The sequence below is a fragment of the Thamnophis sirtalis genome, unplaced genomic scaffold (genome assembly GCF_051295495.1).
Source record: "Thamnophis sirtalis isolate CommonGarterSnake01/CBP01778 unplaced genomic scaffold, rThaSir2_p1.2 scaffold_13, whole genome shotgun sequence".
NCBI classification, from domain to species: Eukaryota; Metazoa; Chordata; class Lepidosauria; order Squamata; family Natricidae; genus Thamnophis; species Thamnophis sirtalis.
The window spans coordinates 9,860,337-9,870,849 of record NW_028261393.1 but is presented as its reverse complement, the minus strand read 5'-3'; the positions used below and the strand labels follow the sequence as shown (position 1 = coordinate 9,870,849).

At 44.9% G+C, this 10,513-nt stretch overlaps 1 protein-coding gene across 2 annotated transcripts; it reads left to right on the top strand.

Annotated features, from left to right (window-relative positions):
* Positions 1-1,755: 1,755 nt before the first annotated feature.
* Positions 1,756-8,972, top strand: TMEM147 (transmembrane protein 147). Of its 2 annotated transcripts, none has more exons than XM_087728054.1 (8): positions 1,756-1,877; positions 3,331-3,467; positions 4,879-4,948; positions 5,087-5,152; positions 5,827-5,963; positions 6,139-6,223; positions 7,904-8,025; positions 8,667-8,972. In XM_087728054.1, exons 2-8 carry the CDS (start codon positions 3,391-3,393, stop codon positions 8,785-8,787), a joined length of 678 nt encoding a protein of 225 aa, XP_087584180.1. In that variant the 5' UTR covers positions 1,756-1,877; positions 3,331-3,390; the 3' UTR covers positions 8,788-8,972. The 2 variants fall into 2 exon arrangements, with proteins under 2 accessions (XP_087584180.1, XP_087584179.1); XM_087728053.1 differs by having other exon boundaries at positions 1,872-1,999.
* Positions 8,973-10,513: the final 1,541 nt, after the last annotated feature.

The following is a 10,513-nucleotide window of genomic DNA, read 5'->3' as shown; positions in this document are numbered from 1 at the left end:
TTCAGAAATGGTGTAAGGTCCCTTCCAACTCTTAATCTGTTAGATAACCTGTTAGAAAAATTCATGTACTTTATACAACCGCATCAAAACTACTGGTATAGCAATTGATGGTTCGAATTTACAGAAATCAGCATGGATTACAAAGGCTAAGCAAACACCTCTCTCTTAAACCGCTCTTCAATCGTGTCAAAGGATTCTGACCACAAGAGGTCATACTTCTGAATGGAATCATTTTCTACATGCAGAAGAAAGAACTATTTGGAGATGCAGCAATGATCGGGGTTTTATTTTTTTAAGAAAAACACTGTTTACTCAAGGCAACTGGTAAAATGGTAAATATGATTTAGTATTTTAGTATTTTATTAATACTTATAGGCCGCCCTTTTCCCTAAGGGGACTCAGGGCGGCTTACATAAAATAAGGGAGGGGGAAATACGAAACAATAAACATAAAACAATACATAAGAATAAAATAGTACACAACATTCATTCAATATTCGGGAGGGGGCAGGTTGTGATCTTGGGATGATGGGGAATGTCTCTAGTCTGTCTTTACAATAGGAATCAAGAGACCCCAGCTCAGATGTTTAGCTCAGATGTTATTGAGATACAGCTCCTAGCATTCAGTTTTCACAGCTCCATGTTCTGGAAGACACTTGATAGGAAACTTCTACACTCCACACTTTTTCAAATCTTAAACGCTGCAAGAACGCTAAGCTATTTTGCTTAAGAAAATGCAATTTCTGCTTCTAAATTTGTCTTAATGCTAATAGTAAAGCTATTAGTATTTTCTTTTTCTATGTACGTACAGTATTACACTGAATAATCACTGATTTGTTTGATTTCAAACAGTATAAAACAACGCCACTCTAAAGGAGAAATCAAATCTCATATTGGCAAATAAAATGAGGCAAAAATACATGTATTAACATAAAATTGCAACCCATGAGACACCTATAAAATTACAATCACTGATTGCAACTTAACATTAAACAAGCAAGCATGATACATACATGGGCAGGAGAGCTGTGGTGGACATTAAAACCCATGATTTATGGGTTCAGCTATAACATAAGCTATATTTAATATTGATACACCTGAACAAATGACATTACAGCCTGTCAAGCTTATATTGCACAGTGCACACCTCACTTCTTTAGATTGACTGGCTGACCCATTCCTTCAATTTCTAAGGCTGCACAACTGCAAGCAATTCGGTGCGGCCCGGAAAACACGATAAAGGAAACTGAAGTAGTAAAAAGCTAAGAAAGTTATGCTTTAAAGGCTTTCAGGGATCACTGCTTGGCAAAAAGGGATTTTTCCAAAGTTCTGAAGAAACTTCTTGGATGAGAAGGGAAACGCCTTAAGGATTGCAACTTTCCTGCGATATACTTTTCGTGGAAGAAATGCAACAGATGAGATTTCTGCTGCATTTCTGCAACATATCCAGCCTACAAAACGAAGTGGCGAAAAGCATTTTCTACACTTTCACTGAACTCCCGTAGTCCAAACTAGATTCGAGAACTACAACTCCCATCCATTTTGTCACCTCCCGACAGCAATTCCCAGGATGCACCGCTCGGCAGGCGCCCTCCTCTCTCTCCCCCTCCTTTTTGCTCCAGCAATCCTCCCCACACGCCGCCCTTCGCGTTAAGGCCGACGTGATTTAAATGACGGACTACGACTCCCGCCATGCAGCCGCCCTTCCTTCCCCCTCCCGCGACCAAACCTCTAGGCATTATGGGGATTGTATTGCGTCGCGTTCCCAGAGCTCTATGGAAAAAGGAGGGGGCGGCCGCGGGAAAGAACTACAATAACCACCATCCAACCGGGCGCCGCGGCGGGCGCACGCGCAGATGCCTTTGAGGAGGAGGACGTGTATGTGAAGGGAAAAGAGGACGGGGGAGCTTGATGAGGGAGGAAAAGGCTTTGGGGGGCTTCCCTCAGCGGGGAGCTCCGTAGAGAGACGCGGGTGCATTTCTGGGAGCGCTTCTCGAGCGGTGGGTCGGGGTGGTGGTGGTGCTGGCCCTGAGGCGCTTCTAGTCGGGACCAAGGGCAGCCGTGTGTGTGTGTCCGTCCGACCTTCCCTCTGTGTGTATGTTTGTGTGTATCCGACCTTCCCTCTGTGTGTGTGTTTGTGTGTGTGTGTGTATCCGACCTTCCCTCTGTGTGTATTTTGTGTGTGTGTGTATCCGACCTTCCCTCTGTGTTTGTGTGTGTGTGTGTGTGTGTGTATTCGACTTTCCCTCTGTGTGTTTGTTTGTGTGTATCCGACCTTCCGTGTGTGTGTGTGTGTGTTTGTGTGTGTGTTTGTGTGTGCGTTTGTGTGTGTGTATCCCACCTGTTTGTGTGTTTGTGTGTGTATATCCGACCTTCCCTCTGTGTGTGTGTGTGTGTTTGTGTGTGTGTGTGTATCTCCGATCTTTCGTGTGTGTGTGTGTGTGTGTATCCGACCTTCCCTCTGTGTGTTTGTATCTGACCTTCCGTGTGTGTTTGTGTGTGTGTATCTGACCTTCCGTGCGCGTGCGTGTTTGTGTGTGTGTATCTCCGACCTGCGTGTGTGTATCTGATCTTTCCTCTGTGTTTGTTTGTGTGTGTGTGTATGTGTGTATCTCCAACCTGTGTGTGTGTGGGGCGGGGGGGGGGGTGTAACTGACTGTCCATGGCTTGCTTTCAATCCGCTTCACCCCTTCAATCCTGTCTCCCTGGCTGAGGCTGATAGGGGTTGTAGTCTGCTGGAAGGGAGGTCGTTGGGGAAGGGCAAATTGGAATGTGTGTGGGGGGGGAGAAGGACACGTGTCTGTGTGCGTGCGCGGAGGCTCTGGGTCTCCAGGTACTCCTTGACTTGCAGCAGTTCACTTAGTGACCAAAGTTGCAACGGCTCTGAAAAATCTTAGGATCCCCTCCCCTCTCCCCCCCCCAGTTACAACCTTTGCAGCATCCCCAGGATTAAAATTCCGATGCTAGGCAACGCATTCATATTTAGGACCTTCGCTGTGTCCTAAGGTCACACAATCCCTTTTTACCACCTTCTGAGCGGCAAAGTCACTGGGAAGCCAGATTCTCTTAACAATTGGGTTGCTAACTCATCCACTGCTGGGATTCACTTAATAGCTTCAGTTACAAGAAAGCTTGTAAAATGGAGCAAAGCTCACTTAACAACAGAAATGTTGGGCTCAATTGCAGTTGTAAGCTGAGGAACACCCCCCCCCCTTGTATAAACAAATCTGTCACTTACAACAGAAATGTTGCGCTCAATTGTCGTAAGCCGAGGAACCCCCTGTATTACTATTGATTGATTGATTTTTTTTCTCCCCATGTCTCTCTATAGGAACATCACCACAGTACTAGGTGGCAAAAGCCATCCCACCTGGTCCACCTGTGTGCGAAGATGACTCTTTTCCACTTTGGGAATTGTTTTGCCCTGGCTTATTTCCCCTATTTTATCACCTATAAATGCAGCGGCCTGTGAGTGTCTTTCTTACTTGGAAGAGCGGTGTGTGTGTGTGCATATTATGTGCTGATGGTGACTGCAAATGAGAATTTGTGGCTGCTTACAACATCAGGGGCTGCGCTGTAGTTCATAGACAGTCTCTAAACCAGCGTTTCTCAATTTTGGCAACTTTAATCTGTGTAAAGCTCTACTGCCTGAACTCCCCAGCCAAAGTTGCAGAGTTGAAAAAACTTAGTCCTTTAGTCCCCTTTATGATATTTTTCTGGCAGATTTTAAGACCTAATAGTCTAATGTATCATTTTTTTTTCTTTTTACTTTTTACATGGCTGTCTGGGGAATTCTGGGAGTTGACGTACACAGATTTATAAAGTTGAGAAACACCGCCTTAATACTGCAGTAACTGCTGTTCAATGCACCAGGAAACCTTTACAGCTAAATAAAAAAAAATCCTTTTAATATATCTTACCAGCAAATTAACCTTCTCTAACGAAAGCCAAGTTGCCATTTCACAGCCAGAAGCTCATGCTTGCTGGGCCAAGAGCTAAGCTAGCTTCGCCCACACACACAGACTCCTGGCTAGGACTGTTGCAATTTGCCCCTGGCCGTTCCCTAAGGTGCAGTAGTTGCCTGGCAAGTGAGAAAAAAGGGGAGTGGGCTCTCCTCTTGCCAAGGAAGAGGCTGCAAACTCTGAGCTGGATTCCTGGCTTGGAAGAAAATCTGAGGGTGGCTGGGCAAGAATGCATGCAGATATATAAAAGCGTGGCACGACAAAACCGCGCTCGTCAAAATCGCGGTGATAAAATCGCGGCGCTAAAGCCGCGACGTCATCACCGCGCGTCATCACCGCCGCGACAACAGCGCGGCAACTGAAGGGCGCTTTAAAACGGCGCCACGGCAGAAAGCCGACTTCAATTAAGGTAAGGGTTAGGATTAGGTTTAGGGGTTTGTTTTAGGGTTAGGGTTAGGGTTAGGGTTAGGTTTAGTGTTAGGTTTAGCGTTAGGTTTAGCGTTAAGTTTAGGTTTAGGGTTAGGTTTAGGGTTAGGTTTAGCGTTAGGTTTAGGATACTGAGTGCTTGGGAATGCGCGAATTTGCCCTCTGCAATTACGTCATCGCGGTAGGGTTGCGTTTTTCCTTAGCGCTTAGAACGGCGCGAATTAGTCTTCACGCTTATGTCTCCGCGGATAAGGGCTTCGCGGATTTGTGGTGGAACCATATAAAAGTTGCCAAGGTTGAGAAAACACTGCTTTAAATGGTGCTTTGGGAGTTTACACCAGGCTGCAAAACCATGTGGTATTTTTTAGGATGGTGCAGCAGCATTTTCATTCATTCATTGGTGATCAGCGTATGGTGCAATCTCCAGTGTAATGCTGTGCAAAAATAAGACATTTTATCCAGGGTATGTTTATGCTGTTTCTCTCATGCAGGTCAGAATATAATGCCTTCTGGCGATGCGTGCAAGCAGGAGCCACCTACCTCTTTGTCCAGCTATGCAAGGTAATGGGGTTAACACTTTTTTTTTTTTTTTTTTTGCTGAAGGAGGGATGAAGGGCTGAATGCGAAACTGGGTGCACAAATGTGAGGCCTGTGATGGCAAAACGCTGCAGTGGACTATACTCTCTCTGTCTTTTACAGATGCTGTTTTTAGCTACATTCTTTCCAACCTGGGAAGGTGGTGCAGGAGCGTACGATTTTGTTGGAGTAAGTGGGGTTGTTGGCAAGCAAGGAAGAGTCTTAAAAGTTTACATTTTGCGTACTGCCAGGTGCTCAAGAGACTGATGTATTTACAAAACAAAAATCCAAAGGACAGTGATTTTTTCCCCCCTCCCCTGGTGGATTTTTTCTTTGTACTTTGTCATTCTCCAATATGAATCTTGTGAGTTTGGTGATCTGGAGCTGTGGGGGCTGGAGCCTTTTTTGAAACTGAAATTTCTATTTTCCATTGATGGGGGGGGGGGGAACCCTATGCTTGAAAAGGTTAGCATCCTCCTCTTTGCTATGTAAAATGCTCAAGGCGGCAGAAAGTTTTGTTACATAAGTATTTACTTTCCTTAGTAAGACCGTCTTGCTGAGAGAAATACCTTTTGAGTGTAGAGTAATTTGGGGTTTGAGTACTTTCCTTGGACAGGGGCAAGTGAGTATCGGTATATTTTGCAGATCTGTAGCATAGTAATCTCACGTCCATTAGCAAATAATAGTTGGAGCATAAGTATAAATACTGGCTGCTACTGCCTGTAGATCCTGTTCAGGGACCTAACTAAATGCTCTTACTTTGTTGGGTTTGGTGTGTGTGTGTGTGTGTGTTTGTGTGTGAAACTTTGGGGTTGAAACACGGAGTTTACTTGCCTGCTTCTGAGCGTTGACTTGTGTTTCAGGAGTTCATGAAAGCTACTGTAGACCTGGCTGACTTGGTGGGTCTCCACCTGGTGATGTCCCGGAACGCGGGAAAAGGAGAATATAAGATCATGGTCGCTGCACTGGGCTGGGCCACAGCGGAGCTCATTATGTCTCGGTGAGTTGGATTTATCACTGCTCACAAAAGGGATGGGAGAAACCAGGTTGGCATTTGCTTGCCCACATTTTTGATGCCGGCTCAACAAATGGCAGCCTGCAAGGCTGCGGTGCAAAGTTTTGTGTCTCTGTCTTTATGAAGTTTCCCGTCCTAATTGCCTCCGTGCTTCCAACAGATGCATCCCACTGTGGGTGGGAGCTCGTGGCATCGAGTTTGATTGGAAATACATTCAGATGAGCATTGATTCCAACATCAGCCTGGTAAGTATTAATTTTCTCCCTGTTTTCAGTTGCGCTCTAAAATAATACCTCATGTGACAGGATTAAATTACTGAGGACTAGGAAGATGGTTTTTTTAATTTACTGAGAGGGGTGGGTTTTTTTGGTAATGTATATAGATTTGCCTCCTTGCTAGAGACATTTGGATTGGCAGTCCAGCAGTGGTGGGTTCCGGATCCCGTTGCAACTGGTATGGTGCAATGGAGCCGGGCGTCTACTACATGAACACGCGCAGCGCGTGCGTGCGTACTTACCACCTGGGACGCTCCGTGACTCCTCTGCGACACTCCAGCTGCTCAAATACTGGTAAAGAGTGCGGGCGGGTGGGTGGGCCCTCTGGAGCACCATACCGGAATGGTCCTTAGTGCTCCCGGCAGGCCCCGGTACGCCCGTACTGGGGCGTACCTGTCGTAACCCACCACTGCAGTCCAGTTAAAAATATCAATCCGTCCATTAAATTTGTGGATCTTTGCATGTAAAAGAGTGAAATAAAATAATATTTCACAGACAGGATGCTCATATACTTTAATGCATTTATTGAGATTTAATTTTAAAAATATATATCATGAATATATATATATATATATTTGTTCAAATTAAAAGACTCCATCAGAGCTGTAATAGAGCTGGGAAGTAAGAGATCGTTCTGTGAACGTGGAACTTTCTGCAATCAAACACGACTCCAGCAAAGAATTCCCCAAACTGTTTCTTTGATGGAGGAAAAACTCTTACGGCCGTATTTCTCACCTGTGGCCATTTGAAGATGTGTGGACTTCAGTTCCCAGAATTCCCCAGCCAACCATTTTGGGAATTGAATTCCACACGTCTTCAAGCTTCTAATGCTGAGAGACACTGGTGTAAGGAATTGGGTTCCCCATCCCCAAGAGCTAAAATGGAAACTGAGTGAACTTTAGAGGTCAGCAAAATACCAAGGAGGAGCCTGAAGTTAAGGATTTTGTAAAGGAGACAATCAGACAAGGACAGAGCTGGTTAGCTAGCTAGCTTTGGAAGAAACATATTTGAGTTTTATACTGCAGTGTTTTATAAATCCCAGTTGATATATGGATGTCAGATGTAACTGCTTGGCAGTTACTGTATTTTTTGGAGTATAAGACGCACCAAAGTATAAGATGCACCAAGATTTTGAAGAGGTAGACTGCAGATCTCCTAAACCCTCTGCACACCTCATTTTTTTGTGAAAAATGGGGCATGCAGATAGTTTAAGATGCTTGCAAAGTGCTCCTGGGGACTGGGGAGGGGGGGACAAAAATGAGCAAAAAAAAACCTGTTTTTCACAAAAACGGGCCCATTTTTTGCAAAAAAAACAAAACAAAAAAACAGGATTTGCATATGCTTTGGGAGGCATGTAGAATTCTCCTGGGGGCTGGGGAGGGGCAGAAATGAGCAAAAACCAGTCTTTTTTTTTGCTCGTTTTTGCCTTCCCCAGCCCCCAGGAACACTTTGCAGGTCTCCCAAAGCCTCTGCACGTCCATTTTTGCAAAAGGGGGCGGGGTTTCACGGGGCCCAAAATGCTGTATTCAATGTATAAGACGCCCCTGGATTTTCACCCTCTTTCTTTTGTTTGGGGAAGGTGCGTCTTATACTCAGGTTTTGGAAAGTGTTTGGAAGTCTTTCCTTATCCCTCGTTTTGTGCCCTTTCAGGTTCATTACATCGCCACCGCTGCCCTGGTTTGGATGTTCACCCGCTACGATTTACCCAAACATTACCGATTGCCTCTTACTTTCCTCCTAGGTGTCAGTATCTACAAAGCCTTCTTTATGGAGTGAGTGTTCTTGGTGCAATTAAGGTGGCCGAGGGAGGTTACCGGGGTGTGCGTGTGTGACAGAGAAAACCTTGGGAACTTCCAGATCCTTGGTTCAAATCCTTGTTTCCCCGTTCTTTTATTTTCTGTACAAGAATCCTTTCCCCACCCCCCAGAACTGAGTAACCTTTTTGTATAAGTGAGAAATTGAAGCTGGGCCTTCCACATCTTCACCATGGCTCCTTTAAAACCCTTCTTCTCAAAGAATCGAGACTTTCCTTTGCTCCAGTGCTTGGAGAACCTCCCCAGTATTTGTGCTAGGTCAAAAAGTAAGAAGGGGGGGGGGGGGGCTTTGATTAAAGCCACCATCTTGGCTTTTTTGTTTTTAACCCTCCCCTGCCCAGTAGATGCCCCTCTCCTTGGCTACGTTTGGTTGTATTCATCCAACACCGAAAGCCATCATGTCAGCTTGTTGGGTCTTTATATTAGAAAGTCAACATTTGTTTATTTTTATAGTTAGTAGCTGATCATGTGTGTGATTTGCAGTATCTTGGTTCATCGCGATGTACAAATCAAGCTTGGGCTTTTGATGCAATAGTGGGACTTTTTTTCCTGCCAGCTTTAAAGTCCCAGGCCTCAATTACTTCTCTCTGCTTTTCTAGATCGTTCGTGCACGTCTTCCTCCTGGGTAGCTGGACTGCACTTCTGGTTAAAGCGGTGATCACTGGCCTCCTTTCCTTCAGCTCCTTGGCTCTCTTTGTCACTCTGGTACACAGCAACTGAAGCGCCACCAATTATTAACTCCCAACATGAGAGACCACGTCTTTGTACATCCTAAGACAGCTCAGCTATGGATTCTGTTTGTAAAGACACACAGGCCTTTGCACTGCCTTCCTGCGGTGAGATCGGTTCCACTGTGGCAATTCCAAGAATGATGCTAATTTAAAAAAAGTATTATTTATACCTTGCCCAGTTTGAATTCATTTGGCTCTTCTCTACACCTGTGTCTCCAAGGTGGGGCGTGGGAGGAGTCACTGTATGGGTATTGTTACGGCCCAATTGCCTGGAGACTGAGGTAAATCTGAGGACACTCCCTCTCTTCCTTCTGGTGACTCCCCAGATTAACCTCAGTCTTCGGCCTAACAGGAGCTATTAAGTGATTCTCCAGTGAATAGTGTTAGTTAGGATATTTTCGTAGTATTATTTTCTCCCATTTTGCAGCATCCACAGGATTTTCTCACAGCTTTTATTTTATTTTTAAATTTTTCCATCTTTCCTACCTCGAATTTTGAGCCCTTTCCTGCCTGCCTAGGCGCGATCCACGCTCGTGCAGATTTGCAGGTCCCACAGCACTGGCTCCCGGTGAAGGGGGGGCGGGGGGGCAAAAAGCCAAGCCTCGCAGCAGCTGCCCTCCGGAGGTGAAGAGGAAGCCATTGGAGCTACGAAGACTCTGGAGGCAGCGAGAAGAGGAAGGAGCAGCTCAGCGGAACCGCTCTAGGCATCGGACCGCGTGACACTACGATGATGTTTATGCAACCCACTAAGCCAACAGGACCCGTACAGAATGATTTCATATTCCTACCCTATTCAACCTTAGTTCTATTGTGTCGGCATCCATAACCAGACACAATAATATAAAAATTACAGTACGTCATAAGATCGTCATACACAAGGTAACACTTATTATAACATTGGATGCAAGTACATCAGTTGTGTTACAGGCTCCATTATTTGCATCGTGATGTATCTGGCACTGTTCACTCCTAGAAACTGTTGCTCTACTATCTAACCTAAAGCTGGACGGGGGGTTGGAGATGCTCAAAGGTAAAGGCACAGTGAATTTTAGTAACACTTGAATTACACTTGAAGCTGAGGTTATTTAGGCTTTGGTGTGTATAAAGGTTCGCAGGCAAAACCATATGTAGCTGGGGATAAAATGGCAAAGTTAAAATTAGGGCTTTTTATGGTTTCGCCTGTCATGGGGACAGTAATAAAGTGCACCTTTATTTTCCTTCTTGCATATGGCAACAGTGCATGGATGCTCATGATGGAGGATGCGCTGATGTAGTTCCAAGTGGTAATGAAAAACACAGGATCATTTGGATAGTCCCAACCTTCTGAGAGGTCCCTCTTCTCTGCATGATCTTCTCAACAAGAGTTCTCCCTCTGCAAACCATTTTTGTTTTGTTCAGGAAATGTGAACGGTAACTGGCTAGATTTAGGGGGCATTATGGTGACACTCTTTGGAAACCCTCTAGTCCATGTGGGTATATATATCTAATTATCCTCCATTTGTCTAAAGCAACAGAAGTGGAAAGATTCATTTTTGTCCCAGGGCATATATTATACTTATCTTTTAAAGATAATAATCTATATGTATAAAAATGGCTGTGTGTGTCTATGTATGATCCAGCATATCTCTGGAATGCCTCCAGCAATTTTAACCAAACTTGGCACACAGATGATTTACTCTCTGGAGAAAAAAATACTGTGGGGGTAAGACAGCCCT